This window comes from Hemicordylus capensis, chromosome 2 (assembly GCF_027244095.1).
Source record: "Hemicordylus capensis ecotype Gifberg chromosome 2, rHemCap1.1.pri, whole genome shotgun sequence".
NCBI lineage: Eukaryota > Metazoa > Chordata > Lepidosauria > Squamata > Cordylidae > Hemicordylus > Hemicordylus capensis.
In genome coordinates, this window is record NC_069658.1 from 241,234,638 (window position 1) to 241,253,922 (window position 19,285).

General features: G+C 46.4%; 1 protein-coding gene and 1 pseudogene across 5 annotated transcripts in view; both read right to left on the reverse strand.

Annotated features, from left to right (window-relative positions):
* The window catches only part of LOC128347441 (zinc finger protein 420-like), a 94,148-nt gene extending 87,414 nt beyond the window's left edge, over positions 1–6,734 (reverse strand). For all 5 annotated transcript variants that reach the window (XR_008317567.1, XM_053302123.1, XM_053302120.1 and 2 more), the window contains exon 1: positions 180–6,734. Coding sequence is in view for 4 of the 5 variants with exons in the window: in XM_053302123.1 (XP_053158098.1) it covers positions 180–575 (396 nt within the window). In the remaining variant the exon portion in view is untranslated. The remainder of the gene's footprint in view (positions 1–179) is intronic.
* A 1,296-nt stretch (positions 6,735–8,030) lies between these two features.
* LOC128347571 (zinc finger protein 729-like) overlaps positions 8,031–19,285 on the reverse strand; it is a 55,813-nt pseudogene continuing 44,558 nt past the window's right edge.

Here is a 19,285-nt window from a genome sequence, read left to right on the forward strand (position 1 = left end):
AATTAAGGACATTTCTCCTTGCTTATATGATTCTCCATTTCAATAAGCAGACTTAATTAGTTTGACTTCTTTCTCGTATCAGTGACACCCTGAGGTCTTACAGAAAGGTGGGATATCAGTTTTTTATATACAAGAACATAATGAAAAAAACTCATTCCATCTCCCACCCACTCTCTCACCTGCTGCTCGTCCTGCTTCTTGGCCTCTGCCTGGCTCAGGAGGAAACCTTCTGCCAGGGCCACTGCATGCGAACTGGTCTCTGCTCCACATTCCCTCACCCAGCTCTCCATCTCAGGGGGCAGGATGGTCAGAAACTGCTCTAGGATCACAAGGTCCATGATCTGGTGTTTTGTGTGTTGCTCTGGTCTGAGCCACCGACGGCAAAGGTGGTGGAGTCGGCTGCAAACCTGTCGGGGTCCCTCAACCTCCTGGTAGCGGAATTGCCTGAAGTGTTGGAGCTGTGCATCTGAAGGGAGCGTCTCCTCCTGCAGGATTCCCTGCAGAGTCCTTTCCCATAATTCCTCACCGCTCCCAGCCTTGATGGTCTCTGGGCCACCTGAGTCTTGCATTGCCATCTCCAATTCCTTGCTCCAGAGGCAGCCTCCAAGAAGGCCAAAGTTGTTTCACCAACAGACTGGTCCTTGCAGCAGGAACTTCTGTAATGGATGAAGCCACTGAGTACTGGCACCTGGAGAATGGAAGGAGGTTCCTTCCTTTGCAAGTCACAGACCAATGCAGAGCCTCCTCCCCGAAAAGGCTGGCTGTGCATCCCCCGCTGCCCACAACAGCCTTCTCTCCCCCACCCCTCTTTCCTACTCAGATATTCCAGCCAGATCTGCTTCTCCCCCTTTACTCCTCCTCCTCCAGGGACCACTGTCTCTCTTTCCCGTTAGGGCCCCGCAAAGCTATTGAGGGCAAGCAGCTGGAAAACTGGCTTCTGTCTCCTCAAAGCCTCCTCCTTTTGCAAAGAAGCTTGTCTCGGCTTGGGAGGAACTGCAGAGGGATCATCAGCCCCACACAGGCCACCCCCCCATGAGCTGAGGTGCGGGGAGGGGCTGCTGGGATGACTTTCCTCCCTCCTTCTCCCCCCACTCACTTTCTGGGCTTTGCTCTCCCCCCAAGGGGGTGTTCCACCCACTCACTCCTCCCTCGATTCCTCCTCTTCCTCCTCCTCCACCTCCAAAACTCCCCTCCAGATAAACACACCTCAGTGGGGCTCCCCAAATGATCCCGGACGGAGTCCTCCCCCTCTTTCCCAGGGATGGGGCGTGGTAGGAAGAAGTGTGGCCAATCACGATCCTTTTCCCCCTCTCTAGGATTCACATCTCTCTCACCTTAACTCGTTGCTGGCATCATCATCAGCAGTCAAACGGGGGCATCTCTCATTATTCCCAATAAGAGAGGTGTTGCTTCAGCACTGACACAATTGTTAGCCACCACTGAAGCTCTGCGAGACCAGTAACAGTGGATGCAGCTTAGAATTGACAGAACCAGTGTAGATGCACTGCTCTTGGATTGGCGGAGTGCTGCGCAATATGTAAACCAGCACCTCAATTGACCTTCTGCAGCACTTTTCAAACCAAGCTCAGTAAAAAAAAAAAATGTTCACATCGGAAAACGGCGTGTTAACTTTCAGTCCTTACCAGGACTATGACATTGCACTGAAACTCCCCCCGACCCGCACCGCCCCCGCAAACACCACCAGGGTAGCATCTACGCGAGAGGTAGAAATGCAACAGATACAGCTTCCCACATGCAAGCACTAAGATGGGCTTTGCCTGTTGAATTTCTGCCTCTCGCCTTGTTCCCCCCTGGTTCTGCCCTGAGGTGCATTACATAAGAACATAAGAACAGCCCTGCTGGATCAGGCCCAAGGCCCATCTAGTACAGCATCCTCTTTCGCACAGTGGCTCACCAGATGCCGCTGGAAGCCATAGGCAGGAGTTGAGGGTCCGCCCTCTCACCTGCCATTACTCGCCTGCAACAGGTACTCAGAGGCATCCTGCCTTTGAGGCTGCATTGGTGGCACGCACTCCAGATCCTCGCCGCAAGAGAATGCCCCATAGTCCTGTTTTCGTCTTCAACATCTGGATTGTTTCTTAATCGAGCCTAATATATATTTGAGGGCAGGGGTGGGTGGGTGGGTGGGAGGCAGAACACAGGCAGAAGAGGAAGCATCGGGGCAGAGCCACCACTGGGCCTCACAACAACCCTGTGAAGTAGGTTAGGCTGAGAGAGAAGTGACTGGCCCAGAGTCATCCAGCTAGTATCATGGCTGAATTGAGATTTGATTTGAACTCGGGTTTCCCCAGTCCTAGTCCAGCACTCTAACCACTACACCACGGTGGCTCCTTAGAGGGTAGATTTAGGAGGGTTCCTTTTTTGGAGAGATTGCATCCTTGTGGGAATGGCGATGTTGAACTAGTAGGTCACATGCTTTTGTATTGCTCATTTCTTTGTGATCTGCGTCTTAGATTTATTGCTCCTCTTGTTTTTAGATATCCAAATAATTCTGATGAGTTTTATATAAACTTATTTCTTTCTGATACGTAAACTGATGTCACGCATTGGGTGGCCAAATTCTGTACAGCTGCAGTTAAGACCGGCCCACCGTGTGTCAGAGATGGTTAATACAGGCTCTTAATTCGTCTTGTTTTTATTTTGTCATCTCATTCCATCTTATATTTTACGTAATAGTTCTTACTTGCATTGTGTGTGTGTGTGTGTGTGTGTGTGTGTGTGTGTGTGTGTGTGCGCATGCACTGGTATCGATGTTCACTTTTGGGGACTCTTGTATCTGGATTTGTGAACTGTGTGCTGATCTTTGATTGTAATAAACTGAATTGAATTGTGGGATATGGAGTTCCAGTGCATCGACCTTTTGCACCGACTATCCTGATGACCACTAGGAGCAGTGGGAGGAGAGATAGTGAGTGAGGGTCTCCCTAGCTGTTCTAGCTGTCTCTACTCTATGACCCCTGATATGACTCCTCTTCAGGCATCCTGTGATGAGTCAGAATCCCTTCCTTTCCTCTTCCTATTTCCTATCCAAAGTGTACTTCACTAATAAAGATACTTAGTATTTTAATTCTACAAGAATTTCCATGTGTCTCAGGGACATAGGAAGCTGCCACATACTGAGTCAGACCATTGGTCTATCTAGCTCAATATTGTCTTCACACACTGGCAGTGGCTTCTCCATGGTTTCAGGCAGGAGTCTCTCTCAGCCCTATTTTGGAGGAGACAGGGAGGGAACTTGGAACCTAGATGATCTGCCCAGAGCAGCTCCATCCCCTAAGGGGAATATCTTTCAGTGTTCACACTTCTAGTCTCCCATTCATATGCAACCAGGGCAGACCCTGCTTAGCTAAGGGGACAAGTCATGCTTGCTACCACAAGACCAGGTCTCCTCTCCTAATTCAGTGTGCTCAGGGTAGCACTTTTATCAGCTTTTAAAATGACACCTGGGAAACAGCCGATGGGAGCTGGGCAGTATCCCGTTCGGCAAAAGCCATCCTTTAAAGTGGGAGGGTGCAAAGGATTCAGACAAAACTGATATAACCGTGAAAGCCGGTTCTTGTCTGGGTGGTGCACGACGCCAAATAACACACACACACACACACACACAGGGAAAAGCTTATGGGATTTTACTGCTAGCAAGTAAGGCTTTCGGGGTTCACCCAAATCGAGAGCGAAGACCCCCAGTTACAGGTAAGTATTTATACACAGAGGGTAGCTTAGTCATCTTATCATGGTGTAACAAAAGTCTTAGAAGGAATGCAAAACCTATCAGCACAGATCCAAAGCCTATCATCAGCACAGATCTACCTTTGTTTACATCAGAACGAACAATTGACCATCCCTTAACTCATATCAGTTTCCCAACATCCGCTGTTCATAGCTTATTCTGTTTCCCCATTCCTTGCCCCTTGTCTAGGTTTCTCTCAGCAGAAGAGTAAGATACCAGCAGCTGCAGCAGATTTGCTCCTTAAGAGGCAAAGGTTACTTCCCTATGCAGAGAGGGCTGGGAGAATTAACCCCTTAGTTTCCAGTGTGGAAGAGGCATAGAGAGTTATGGGACTTCATATTAAGATGGCTGTGCTGTGGTTCCCTAGGCCTTAGTTTTAGGTTAGATTGCCCTCCCAATGTGGATGTTTTGCATGGGTTTATCACAACAAAAGGGGACAGAGCAGAACCACATAAAGAGCAGATGGGGGCCTGTGCCAGCTGGTCAAAGAGTCAAAAGAAAGCATACATCAGGGGAGAGATTCATCATATAGGTGCTTATATGCCAATGCCAGGAACCTCCAAGCCAAGATGGATGAGCTGGAGTGCTTGGTGGCTAACGCAGAAATAGATATAGTGAGCATAACAGAAACATGGTGGAACTGTGAGAACCAGTGGGATACTGTTATCCCAGGGTATAAACTCTATAGTAGAAAGGACAGGGAGGGGCGCCTTGGAGGTGGGGAAGCACTGTATGTTAAAGAAGGGATAGAATCTAACAAGATAGAAAACCTAGGTGGACTGGAGTCCTCCACAGAAACCCTGTGAGTGACAATACAAGGCCTGGAAGGGAATGTACTACTGGGGACGTGCTATCACCCTCCGGATCAAAACACTGACAGTGACTGGGAGTTGCAGGAGGAAATCAGGGAGGCATCAAGGAGATCCAGGGCTGTAATCATGGGTGACTTCAATTACCCACACATAGAGGCTTTTGTTAATACTGTAGAGAGAGCGGGCTAAGCCCACACTCCCCGCAGACGAGCGGGCAGGGAGCCCTGGGCAGCCGGATCGGCCGCTCACACGATGGCCGGCTCTGAGACGGAGCCGGCTGGGGCTGGGGAGCTAGGGGGCCATGCGGCCCCCGGAAGCCCCAGTATGCCCTGCGCGAGTGCGCAGGGCATACTGCAGAGACCTCTGAGCTAGGAGGCTGCTTCTTTGAGGATGTCAACGAGTGTGTGGATCAAGCTGATCCAGTTGACATAGTATACCTAGACTTCCAAAAAGCTTTTGACAAAGTTCCTCATCAAAGACTCCTGAGGAAACTTAGCAGTCATGGTATAGGGGGACAGGTACATGTGTGGATTGCAAACTGGTTGAAAGACAGAGGGTAGGTATAAATGGAGAGTTTTCACAATGGAGGGAAGTAACTATTTTAACTGTTTTAACTTTTATATGTGTTTTAATTGTTTTTAGCCGCCCAGAGACATAATTTTGGGTGGGTTATAAATGTAATAAACAAACAAACAAACAAATAAGAAAGAAGTGGGGTCCCCCAGGGATCTGTACTGGGACTGGTGCTTTTAAATTTATTCATAAATGATCTTGAAGCAGGGGTAAGAAGTGAGGTGGCCAAATTTGCAGATGATACCAAACTCTTCCAGGTAGTGAAATCCAAAACAGATTGTGAGCAGCTCCAAAAGGATCTCTCCAAACTGGGGGAGTGGGTGACAAAATGGCAAATGCAGTTCAATGCTGGGAAGCGTAAGGTGATGCACATTGGGACGAAAAACCCTAATTCAAGTATACGCTGATGGGATCTGAGCTGTCGGTGACTGACCAGGAGAGAGATCTTGGGGTCGTGGTGGACAGCTCGTTGAAACTGTCAACTCAATGTGCGGCAGCTGTGAAAAAGGCAAATTCCATGCTAGGGATCATTAGAAAGGGGATTGAAAATAAAACAGCTAATATTATAATGCCCTTATACAAAACTATGGTGCAACCACATTTGGAGTACTGCATACAATACTGGTCACCACATCTTAAAAAGGACATTGTAGAACTGGAAAAGGTGCAGAAGAGGGCAACCAAGATGACCACGGGCCTACAGCACCTCTCTTATGAGGCAAGACTACAACATCTGGGGCTTTTTAGTTTAGAAAAAAGATGACTGTGGGGAGACATGATAGAGGTCTATAAAATTATGCATGGTTTGGAGAAAGTGGAGAGAGAAAAATTCTTTTCCCTCTCACACAACACTAGAACCAGGGGTCACCCCATGAAATTGATTGCCAGGAGTTCTAGGACCAACAAACGGAAGTACTTTTTCACAGAACGTGTGATCCACTTGTGGAACTGAGAGCCACAGGATGTGGTGACAGCCAACAACCTGGATGGCTTTAAGAGGGGTTTGGATAACTTCATGGAGGAGAAGTCTATCAATAGCTACTAGTTGGAGGGCTGTGGGCCACCTCCAGCCTCAAAGGAAGGATTTCTCTGAATACCAGTTGCAGGGGAGTAACAGAAAGAGAGAGGGCACGCCCTGAATTCCTGACTTTGGCTTCCAGCGGTATCTGCTGGGCCACTGTGCGAAACCGGATGCAGGACTAGATAGGCCTTGGGCCTGATCCAGCAGGGATGTTCTTATGCTGAACCCCATTTTAAACATACCCTTTGTCAGCTGCAATGGGAACACCACGGAACCCCTAAACCTCCGCGCCCCTGGCCAGTGTCAGCTTGGCTACTGCCCTAAAGGGCCATGGGGTTTATAGGGTCACACTGGGGTTCCTAAAGGTGGGCACTCCGTTTAAGTTGGTGCTCCATTTTGTTGCAGGTCCCACCTGCTGGGAGAAAGGCAAAATAAGTTTAGAGTGGATCCAAGAAAATCCAGGGAGTACCAGCAGAAAAACAGGAAGGATTCAAAAATGTACAAATGGTCTGGAGCCTCGTCCATGCTTTGGCTGCTAATTCAAAAGACAAAGGAATCGTTTTTACATGAAATGCCTGTACTAACCTGTCCCACCGTCACATTATCATTCGGAATGTGTTCTTTAAACATGCTAGCGTTCCTGTTGCTTTTAAGGCTTGGCAAACTGTTAGAAATAAGTAGTATAAATAGAACATGTTTATGAAAATAGGGTTACAGAACCTGTTTCTACATTCTTGAAGAATATGACTTCCCTGGGGGTCAGATGCTGACAATAGCTGACATATCCTGACTCAATTTAATAGAGGAAGTTCTACTATAATTTAGCAACCCTTTTAGAGCAACTCCCAAGTAGTAATATTGACCATTGAGTGAGGATCTCAGCCAATGGCTTGGGCCCAAACCATGGCTAACGTGCTGCAGCATCTTCCACCAACATAACTCCTGTTCTGAGACTGCTGCACTTATAAAAGGGAGCACCGGGGGGGATTGTGCGAGGGTGTTCTTGTGTGTGCAAGGCTGCCAGGACTCCCTCTGATGAGGGTAGTAGCACAGCCGTTATGCCAGCGGCAGACAGTGCATCATGTTGACCCATGAAGACAGTGGGGAGACCTTGTTATAGGATGACCTAGGAAGCTGCTAGGAAGACTATTCCTTGGATGGCCATTGGTCCATCTAGCTCAGCGTTGTCTACACTGTCTGGTAGCAGATCTCCAAGGTTGCAGGCAGGTGTTCTTCCCAGTCCTGCATGGAGATGCCAGGGATTGAACCCGGGACCTTCTGCATGCAAGCATGCAGACATTCTACCACCGAGGATGGTACCATCTACTAAGGGGGATATATTAAAGTGCTCACATATAGTCTCCCACCCAAATGCAAACCAGGGAAGACCCTGCTTAGCAAAGGGGACCATTCATGCTCGTCCTTCATTCTGAGCCGCAGGCAGCTCAGAAGCCAAACCCTTGCAGGCCAGGCTGGCAGACCTTAAATACTTCCTGGCACCTCCAGTTTCAAGGACTGCAGGGGAAATAATCATGGATCTTTTCTGCTCCCTTGATCCCCCGATGGGTGCCACTGGATGCAAAACCTCCCCCTTCCCCTGCTTGGAAGTGGCTCAACTCTTGCAGCTCTTTGCAATCCAAAGGCCTCTAGCAAAGGATGGGGGTGGGGCTTGAGAGAGAAATTGACGGCAGCAGCACCTGTTTTCTGAATGGGGTATGTTTTAAAACGTATTATAAATCAAAATATGAAAACTGCATTATACATGCATGCAATCAATCTGCAGAGATAAGCAAAAAGAAATGTTGTAGGACTAATTGAGAAAGGGTATATGCATTTTTTAAAAATACAGACATAAATAAGACAGAATTCTTTGGCATTTAAACCACACAAAAAAGAGAGTTTATTGCATTATTTTTAGAAGATTTTCTTAGGTATATCTTCTCTTAGAAATCCATGGTGGACATTCTGGAACTTCCTCATAGTTGCTAATTTTAAGGTACCCATTAGGGTTTGGCATCGGACCCTCCATTCCCATGATTCTGCAGCCCCCTCCGGCTGCTAGGTGGAGGCAGCTATTCCCAGAGTGGGTCATCATTCCTTGGCTTTCCCACATTCCGGGCACCACAGGGGCCCATGGAACTGGCTGGGAAATCCTATGGGCCATCTGGGATGTCTAGTGTCCCCATCTAGGTGGCCAGATTTGGCTTAAAAAACATGTGCTTTCCCAATACTCCCACATGCCTTCCCAGCTGGCCCTGTGAACTCTAGTGCCAATAGAAGGGTCCCACCTGGCCCTGGAGATGTGAGGAGGAACTAGGCGGGGATGTCTACGCTGGGAGCAGCCGCCTCTGTGCATATATGTATTTTATATACCACCTAACTCCAAAGGTCCTAGGCAGTTTACAAAAATAAACACAAGAAAAGCAAAATAAAACAAACTATTAAAAACAGCAATTTTGAAATTTTAAAAAGCCTGGCTGAAAAATGTGTCTTAAGAGTTCTTTTGAAGGATGGCAAAGATGTTAAACCACAAACGTCTACAGTAGGCCTGCTCAAACTAAGCCCCCCAGCTGTTTTTGGACTACAACTCCCATAATCCCCAGCCACAGTGGTCCACAGTTAGGGATGATGGGAATTGTAGGCCAACATCTGCAAGAGGGCTGAAGTTGAGCAGCCCTGGTCTACAGGGAGCACATGGCACAGCCTAGGAGTGACAACAAAGCAGGCCCACTCCCGTCACTGCCCCTAAACTGTTTAGGGCTTTATGGTAATCATCAACACTTTTTATTTGGTCGGGAAACCTATTGGTAGCCAAAGCAATTGCTTCAAAATAGGCATAAGATGGTCTCCCTGAGACACCCCAGAGACGCATCTAGCTGCTGCATATTGAACCAACAGAAGTTTCCAAACAATGTACAAAGGCAACCCCAGGTAGAGCGTATTGCAGTCGTCAAGCCTAGAGATCACCAGGCTAGATCTCACTGGGATAGTAAAGCGGAGATTAACAACTTCTGCCAGATGACATGAATGAATGTATGTTGAACCCACATACTTGGCACACTGGGAACTAAAAGGCAGGAAGAAGCATTCTAAATGTAGCCTCCTTCCCAACATGCAAATATTTCTTTTGCACGACAGTCAGTAACTCTTGGTTTGTGTTTGTGTGTAAGTGAGAAAGAGTTCTGTGCGCACACTGACTTGATGCTGCTGCCCAGGACAAAACTCTTTCTGCTCACCTATTCTAAACATGAGAGGGAACACTGCTGCCCACCACAGCTCCTCTGTCCCCATCCTTCTTCTTTCGGAAGTGGGGGAGAGGAGGGGGTGGCTAGAAAGTCTCTGCTCCACTCTCCTCTACTGCATCTTTGGGAAGGGGAAGGGGAAGTGAGATACATTAAAAACATGTATATCCTTCCAGGTGTGAATTCTTTCAACTTGGGTAAGACAGGAGCTAAGATTGAAGCTCTTTCCACACTCTAGGCATTTGTATCGTTTTTTTCCTTTGTGAATTCCTTGGTGTATTGCAAGGACTGATCTCTGACTAAAGCTCTTTCCACACTCCAGGCAGGCATTTACATGGTTTCTATCCTGTGTGAATTCCTTGGTGATTCATAAGATCTGAACTCCAATGGAAGCTCTTGAATTCCTGTGTGAATTTCTTGGTGTTTCTTAAGACATCCTCTTTGTCTGAAGCTCTATCCACACTGAAAGCATCGAAATGGTTTCACTCCTGTATGAATTCTTTCATGTTCTCTAAGACTGAAGCTCTTTCCACACTCCAAGAATCCTCATGGTCTCTCTCCTGCGTGAATTCCTTGATGTTCTCTAAGACTTCAGCTCTGAATGAAGCTCCTTCCACACTCCAAGCATCTAAATGGTTTCTCTTCTGTGTGGATTTTTTTATGTTCCCTAAGATTTGAGGTCTTTTTGAAGCTCCTTCCACACTGAAAGCATCAAAATGGTTCCTCTCTTGTGTGAATTTTTTTATGTTCTCTAAGTTTTGAACCCTGATTGAAACTCTTTCCACAGTCCAAGCATCTAAATGGTTTCTCTCCTGTATGAATTTTTTGATGTTGTTTAAGATTTGAGTTCTGATTGAAGCTCTTTCCACACTCCAGGCATTTAAATGGTTTCTCTCCTGTGTGAATTCTTTGATGTTTTCTAACATGTGCACTGTGATTGAAGCTCTTTCCACACTCCAGGCATTTAAATGGTTTATCTCCTGTGTGAATTCTTTGATGTTCTCTAAGTTTTGAACCCTGATTGAAGCTCTTTCCACAGTCCAAGCATCTAAATGGTTTCTCTCCTGTATGAATTTTTTGATGTTGTTTAAGATTTGAGTTCTGATTGAAGCTCTTTCCACACTCCAGGCATTTAAATGGTTTCTCTCCTGTGTGAATTCTTTGATGTTTTCTAACATGTGCACTGTGATTGAAGCTCTTTCCACACTCCAGGCATTTAAAAGGTTTCACTCCTGTGTGAATTCTTTGATGTTCTCTAAGACTTGATCTCCGATTGAAGCTCTTTCCACACTCCAAGCATCTAAATGGTTTCTCTCCGGTGTGAATTCTTTGATGTTTTCTAAGATCTGAACTCTGATTGAAACTCTTTCCACATTCCAAGCATCTAAATGGTTTCTCTCCTGTGTGGATTATTTGATGGTTCCTTAGAAATGAGTGCTGACTGAAGCATTTACCACATTCCAAGCATGTAAATGGTTTCTCCCCTGTATGCATTACTTGGTGTTGTCTAAGCTGTGAGTTCTTAATAAACTTCTTTCCACACTCCACACATTTAAATGGTTTCTCTCCTGTGTGAATTCTTTGATGTTCTCTAAGATGTGAACCCTGATTGAAGCTCTTTCCACATTCCAAGCATCTAAATGGTTTCTCTCCTGTGTGAATTTTTTGATGTTGTCTAAGATGTGAATTCTGAATAAAGCTTTTTCCACACTCCAGGCATTTAAATGGTTTCTCTCCTGTGTGGATTATTTGATGTCTCCTAAGACCTGATCTCTGACTGAAGCTCTTTCCACACTCCAAGCATCTAAATGGTTTCTCTCCTGTGTGAATTTTTTTATGTTGTCTAAGATTTGAGCTCTTATTGAAGCTCTTTCCACACTCCAAACATCTAAATGGTTTCTCTTCTGCGTGGATTATTTGATGGCTCCTCAGACCTGATTTCCGAGTGAAGCCCTTTCCACACTCCAAGCATCTAAATGGTTTCTCTCTTGTGTGGATTCTTTGATGTCTCCTAAGATTTGAGCTCTGAATGAAGCTCTTTCCACACTCCAAGCATCTAAATGGTTTCTCTCCCGTGTGGATTCTTTCATGCTTCTTAAGAGCTGAGCTCTGACTGAAGCTCTTTCCACACTCTAGACATTTAATTGGTTTCTCTCCTATATGAATTCCTTGGTGTTCCCTTAGATGTGAGTTCTGACTGAAGCTCTTTCTACACACCAAGCACTTAAATGGTTTCTTCTCCCTTCTCTTCATTCCCCAATTATATTTAAGCCATAATTTATAACCAATGCTTTTCTCAAATGAGAAGGGCTTCCTCTTTTGCTTTCCCTTCTCTATTTCTTCTGGGATTGGTGTTTCTTGGCAGTCACCAGCATGAACAGGAGGAGATACATTCTTCCTTTCCTGCTTTTCTTTTGTTCTTTTTCTCTGTTGTCCTTTCTTTTTACATCTTGCACTTTCTACTAGTGACCCGCATGCTTCTCCTTCAGTCTTGATTTTCCATCCATCACCTGCTAGGAGAGAGAGAGAGAGAGAGAGAGAGAGAAGCATAGTATAGATTGCAGGTAGAAAAGAAGCATCAAAAATCAAGCAATAAAGCCAATGACAAAGTGGACTTCAGAACAGGAAGTAAATCATGAAAGCCAACTCCAGTGATTGACATTACATGAAGAATGGTGTGGTGTAGAAAGGTGACCTATGGTAACTTGGTTTTGGCTTCACACCCAGCCGTGAAGTTCAATGGGTTGCTGTGAAGGAACCCTTTGCATGATGGGAGTTGGCCTCTATTATCCTAAATGCGGGAGCACCACCTTTACAGCATCCACTGGACCTGCCCCTCACCAATTCCCCAATCCAGCAGAGAGAAATGGCAGCCACGGCCGTCCTTAGGGCGGTGGGAGAAGCCTTGTGCCGGTGTGGAATATCGGGGTGTCTGAGAGGCTCCGAGTCGAACAGACTGCCCTTTTTTGCTGCTGCTGCGCTGCTCGCTCCTTCCCTCGGCTGCAATCACTCACTGTGGAGCAGCAGGCAGAGAGGCAGCAGCTTCTGTCTCGCTGCTGTCCTGAACTTCCGGCTTGGTGCTCTAAGCTGTGCGGCTGAGGGAGTGCGCACAGAGGTGTGGCTCCCCGCTCAGCCCATTCCGGCAGCCAGGCAGTCTCCCCGTGCACTGGGATGGCTGCTGCACGTCATTTCCCCCGTGCCATCTTTTCCCCTGCTGCTGCAAGTATCACTCCTAAGCCACAAAGAGGAAGTGGGGCTGACCTATTCAGACTCAGCCTGTGCTGTGTGTGCGCGCACTTTCACACGTGAGCCATTGCCACGGAGGAGACGGACAGACAGACGTGATGTGATGGAGGACAAGCAGGAGGCAGTAACAACCAGCAGGCAGGAGCCGCAGTCGACTGGAGCCAAGCAGCCGCCCTCAGTTCCCTCTCTCACCTCCCACTCAGCCCCCTGTGCTTTCTCTTTCTCCTGGCCCCCTTCCTCTTCATCTCCCTGCTCATTTCTTTTATTTTTTCATCCTATTTCTGGTGTTACTGTGAGCTCCTTACTGGTTTTCCTTTTTTCTTTCTCTGTCCCTTATGGGACTCCTCTGGAGTCAGAGTTTGGGGTGTAGCTTTTGGATGCTGTTTGGACTGCTCTCTGGACCCCAACTGCCCCTTGCCCTTCTCCTGCGTGCCCCATGGCTACATTCACAGCACTTTCCTCTTGGGGCTCCCCTCCCCCTTGCTCTTCCTCTCTTCTCTCCTCCCGTCTTTCCTTCTTACTTCCAAAACTCTCTTTGATCCCTCCTCCCACCCGCCCTTCCCCCTTCTGTTTGGGCTGGAGCAGTGAGCTACACCTGCTTGCTGCTTGCTTGTGGAATAATGTGAGGTCTCTGTTGCTTGTAACATGAAAAGAAAACGTTACCTTCTTCCCAGTTGGATTCAGCAAATGTGATTCTTTGAGAAAGTAATAAGAAATGTGTACTTACTGATAAGGGATGAAAACTTGGAATGTTTTAAAGAAGATTGGAAACCATTCTTACTATACTTAAAGAACTATTTTTCTGATATGGACCTTTAAGCAGGGTTTGAAATTTAGTTATAATAGCAGGTTAGGTAGAGTAAGATCGAGTCTGCAATGTGTAGAATATATGTTTTGAATTACTATAGCAATGGTTGACTTGTATAGCTAATGAATCACGCAGATTGGTGAGTGGGAAGTCAATATTTACTTAATCAGATGTAACAGGATTGTTAAGATAATGTAAAAACCAATAAAAAATTTAAAAAGCGAGTTGTCTAATGGTGTAGTTATTATCAGTGCTTTTGGTGAAGATAAACCATTTCATATACGGGAAGTCCTCATAGATTAAAATATGGAAAGAAAGGTGATTGTTAATATATGAGACTACTACACTAAATAATTTTAGGAGGACACTGATAATATTACCAAGGATGGGGTCACACTTCCCCAGAAGGAAGAAGTACGCAGTCTTTGGGTGCTTCCGGACACAAACTTCTCCCTGGTGTCCCAGGCTGAGGCAGTGGATAGAAGTGCCTTCTACCAACTGCAGCTGATACGCCACCTGCGTCCGTTTCTTGAGATAAGTGACCTCAGAACAGAGGTACATAGGCTGGTAACCTCCAGACTCGATTACTGTAATGCACTCTATGTCTGGGGCTGCCCTTGGTACACAATGCGGCTGCTATGTTGATCTCTGGGTCATCTAGGAGAGACCATATTACTCCCATTTTGAAAGATCTACACTGGCTGCCAACAGGTTTTCGGGCAAAATACAAGCTGCTGGTTATAACCCCTCAAGCCCTAAACGGCTTGGGCCCTGGGTATTTAGGAGAACGTCTTCTTTGTTATGAACCCCACAGCTCATTGCGATGATCAAGAGAGGTCCGTCTGCATATGCCACTGGCTCGTTTGGTGGCTTCTTGGGGATGGGCCTTCTCTGCTGCTGACTCAAATCTTTGGAACACACTCCCTGCTGAAATATGAGCCTTCCCAATTCTGACAACTTTTTAAAAGTCTTTAAAGACTTATCTATTCACCCAGGCTTTTAATTGAATATTGTTTTAATAGTTTTAACATGGTTTAAAAGTTTTAAGGATTGAATTGTTGCAGAGCTTTGCTGTATCATTTACTTTGTTTTAACTGGTGTTTTAATTTTTGTTGTCATTAATTTTAACTAATATTTTAACTTTCTCTCTTAATTTGGTAGTTTGCTTTGTTGTGACCGCCCAGAGACATGAATTTTGGGCAGTATAAGAATATGTTAATCCAATAAATAAATATATATATAAATAAAAATATAAAGTTACAAAGACATGCTTTTCTTCTCTGTAGATAATATTTAGATTAATTTTGATAAGTTTTGTTCCTAATATAATGATTTATTTGTCGAAAGGGGTTAGATTCTTACTTGGAGTTTTTTTAATGAGACACACAACTTTACAGCATTATTCCATTTGTGTGATAGGTGGCGTTCCTTCCAGGCAGTATTTACTTCATCAATATAAGTATTCAGAAATATTAAATATAGGAACCTGTATTTAATAAGTTCTTATATTTAATATTTTTGATTACTTATATTGATGAAGTAAATACTGCCTGGAAGGAGCACAAATTTTATAAATAAAATAGAATTGTAAAATACATTTCTTTCCTTCCATGTTTATGGAGAGAGAGAGTGTGTGTGTGTGTGCGCACCATATATCTATATATAATTATTCACATGTGCACACACTGCTCTGATACTGATGCCCAGAACAAAACTCATTCCACTCTTTGATTTTAAAAATTAGAGGGAACACTGGTTAGTGTTGGGCTAAGACCAGAAAGACCCGGGTTCGAATCCCTGTTCAAACATGAATCTCCCTGGGTGACTCTGGGCCAGTCACGTCTCTCTCAGCCTGACCTGCCTCACAGGGTGGCTGTGATGACATAAGTAACCATGAACACTGCTCTGGGTCTTTGGAGGAAAAACGGAATAGAAATGTAGGATTAAAATGTTGTGTCAGAAAGAGATGGATTATTTTCTTCCTTTGAAATGGAGGAGCAGTGGGCATTCTGTGAACTATTTGGATGGATGGTGGTATGATGCTTTCCAATTTGGGATGCAAATGTCTTAAAAGTGTGTATATTTATGTCTTAGTAATAGGCAATGTGTATTATTGATTTATTTGGTTAAGGGCCCCCCGAACATGCTGATTCGCCCCCAGCCACACAAACCCCTAGGGACAGCCCTGGTGGCAGTGACTACAGGACCGGCACTGGAACAGGGGTGAGTGAGAGAGTGAGTGAAACTACCTAAACTCCAGTGGGGTCACCTTTGCAGTTGCTTTGTACACTTCCTACATCTCAGCCAACAGGATCGAGCAGTTCCTTTCTCTCAACCAAATGAATAGTTTCCCAGTATAATGGAATAATCCAATAAGCCCACCATTGCTGATCAGAACCCTATGGAAGAAGGCCAGTTTACAAGAGATACATCAACAAGACATAGCCTGCAGGAGAGAAGAGGAGGAGGAACATCTGCCTCCAGGGCAGACCCCAGGTGAGGGACTGGGTGCCTGCCTGTCGGCTTCTGCCTCTGCCCCCCCCCTTCTTACTATCTGTCCCCCAGGACAGGCTGCTGGACTGTGCTGAGGCTTTGCAGGACTGGAGCCCAGAGGCGTATCTAGGGAAAATAGCGCCTAGGGCAAGCACTGAAATTGCGCCCTTGTCCAAACATCTGACACCCATCTTTCAGATAACTTTACCATAATATCAACTCAGAAATACAAGTCAAGCTTGTTAATCTTTTAATCTTTCAAAAACTATTTAGCAGTGGACATAGCTAAGTTAAAAATGCTGGAAAACTACAAATTTCAGTATGCTGGGGCTCATGAAATAGCCAAATACTATGTGGAGGTGTACTTGGAAAACTAAACAGAAGCGCCTGTCTAATTCCCTACTATGCACTGTAGCATCACTATTACATAAGTTTTAAAAATAAATGGAGAATTTGACTTTTCCCAGATACTCTGAAAATAATTAAAGGATATCAGGGGCGTAGCAAGGTTGGAGTGGGCCTAGAAACGAGATTTTAAAATGGGCCCCCCACTGCTCCATGGGGTCTCATACTAACCGAGGAGGCAGGCTCCATGTCTCGCCTCACAAACACGCCCAAAGCCCCAATCTACGACACCACATGACAGTAAAACGCCTCTGTTCCCAATTAGTCCTCCCACCCACCCCAAAAAGAGCCTGCAGCCTAATATCAATTTCTGGGCCAACAGAAGAGTTTGAGATACAAGCACAGTGTCATCGATAGAACATTGCACAAATACAGCAGGAACATCATCTTGCTATTACAGAAAGAAGTTAGTCCAAAAGTGTTAGATTAGGCTAGCAGGCAACAGTTAATCTTCCTCAGCATCTGTTCAGTTTAAAAGATTGTCACAGCAAAAGCAGCAGCTACTACTCATTGATGAGACGGGATATGCAGGGATCTAATGATTGGAGATTTACTTTCAGCTTATTTTCTCTCTTTCTACAGAGGTGAGTCACTTATTCATTATTGAACTGCCCTCAGAGATATTGAAATGAAAAAGCAAAGCAATACAACTCTGACCTTGCAACTGGTTGGGTATAGTCCAAACACTGGAGTTCAACAGAGGTACTATTTCCTAGTAGAGAGTTTACTATCTGAAGTCAATATTTAGCTTTGGTAATATAAAAACTACTACGTTTCTCTTGAAACTTGCCTTGCAAGTGAGCTGTGTGTTCCAATTAGTGCTGTAGACAGATCCAGCTAACTGCTAGATTTTGTGTTTTCAAAAAGAGGAGGCGGGTGTAGCCCTTTTTGTTTAACTTTGTGATATTGGAATTGAGCCTAAAATCCTGAAGGGAAGCCCTACTGGTGGCGCAGTGGTAAAACTGCCGCCCTGTAACCAGAAGGTTACAAGTTCGATCCTGACCAGGGGCTCAAGGTTGACTCAGCCTTCCATCCTTCCGAGGTCGGTAAAATGAGTACCCAGAATGTTGGGGGCAATATGCTAAATCATTGTAAACCGCTTAGAGAGCTCTGGCTATAGAGCGGTATATAAATGTAAGTGCTATTGCTATTGCTACTGAACTCTGGGATTTACATATGCACAGGGGCTGCTGCAGCCAGCCTGCAGATTTGAAATGGAGATTGACCTTGGAAAGCAAGGCCTGAAAGGCGGCAGTCTTTTATAGACTCACCTGAAAACTCTGTACCAATAAAGCTGTGTCATTTCCATGCAAGCCCTGCAGTCAGGCAGCTATTTCCTTCTTTGCTCTGTTTATTAGGGTTGTGTTTCTGGCATGTTTCCTTTCTGAATAAGCTCAGAGGGTCCCAATCAAATGTGGATTTCCCTATGTAAACTGGCTGCCCTACCAGACAGCAAAGTGGTATCCAACCTCGCCTTCCCCACCCCAACTGCTCTTTGCTCAACAGATTTCTCATTTGCTTGCCCCCCGCCCTCCCATCACTCACACAGGCTCCAAAAGCTGTCGGATCTGCCTGTGGTACATAAGAATCACCAAGATACCCAGAGGCTTGGCTGGAACTGTATAACATGAAGCTTTTGTGTCACCACATTTTCAAAAAGTGTATTGCAGGAGAACAGAAGGAGGTTTCCTGGGCTCGGGGCTTTACATGAAGGGGAAGTAAGCCCCATTGATATCAGTCAGGGACTTACTCTGAATAAACATGCATGAGATCAGGCTGCTGCATGGCTGCGAAGTGCCCCCTGCCCTACTTTCTCCTGACAATTTCCACTGAAAAGCAGCCCGTGAGAGCCTTTGGCTTGGCTCTTGCCCAACGCTTCCCGAGCTCTGGCAGGGTGCTCTTCTCGCCAGACGGCCGCTGAGGTTGAGGAATGAGTTTAAATCCTTAAGGAAGGCCCCCTTCCCCGCACGGTCCCTGCTCAATCGTCTTCCTTTTCCTTCCTTCTCCAGCTCATGGAGGTGCCCCAAGAGCACACGAGAGGAGCCCTCCCTTTCCTTCCTCAAAGGCAACTGGGATGAGACCCGCTGCTGCTGCTACTACTCCTGGGGGCGGGGGCCGAGGGCGGGGAGGAGGAGAGAAATGTCATGTCTCCTTTTCTCCTTGTTTCCTTTTCTCCGGGAAGGAGTGGGTGTCACTGCATAATCCTCCCTCCACCGAGCAAGGCTGGGGGAATGCCAGCCAGGCGTGATTCTCCAGGGGGAGATCAACAGCAGCGCTTGCCTGCTGCTGTTTCTGCTTCCTCCGCTGTGGTGGAAAGTCTCCTCCCCACACCCCATCTTTCTTCAGCGCACTCACACAGCCTCCAAGACACACCTCCCCACAAACGCCGAAGCCTCCATCGGCAGCTCACTCGCCCATAGCTGACGCTGCCTCCTCTCGCTTCCCCGCCATCGCCCACCGCCTCCTCCTCCTGCCACTCGCCCAAGACTCCAAGCCTCCTCTGACCGAGCTGGGACACATCGCCCGCCACGCGCAGGAAACTTTAAGCACTTGAAAGAAATGCTCACACACACACCCAACACCAATGCCTTTAAGCTAAGGACTCACTGGGTTCTTGACCACCACAGCATCGCCCAAGAGGGGAAAACTATTGCTGCATGCCTCAGCACGCAAAGAAGAGGGAGGAGGAGGAGCAGGAGCAGGAGGAGCAGGACAGGCGGCCCCTCAGAGGGATGGGGCTTTCGGAGGCAGCGCAGCAGCAGGCGTTCCGCCCCCCACCTCTCCCTTGGAGAGAATGACCGCCTCTGTGCCGGGTAGCCTCTCACCTTGGTCCCTGACTCTGCGCCATCTGCCTTTCCTTGGGTCTCTCTCCAGCAGCGCACCGGACTGAGGCAGGACAGGGCAGAAGTTGGCAACACAACAAAGGAGAAGGTTCTG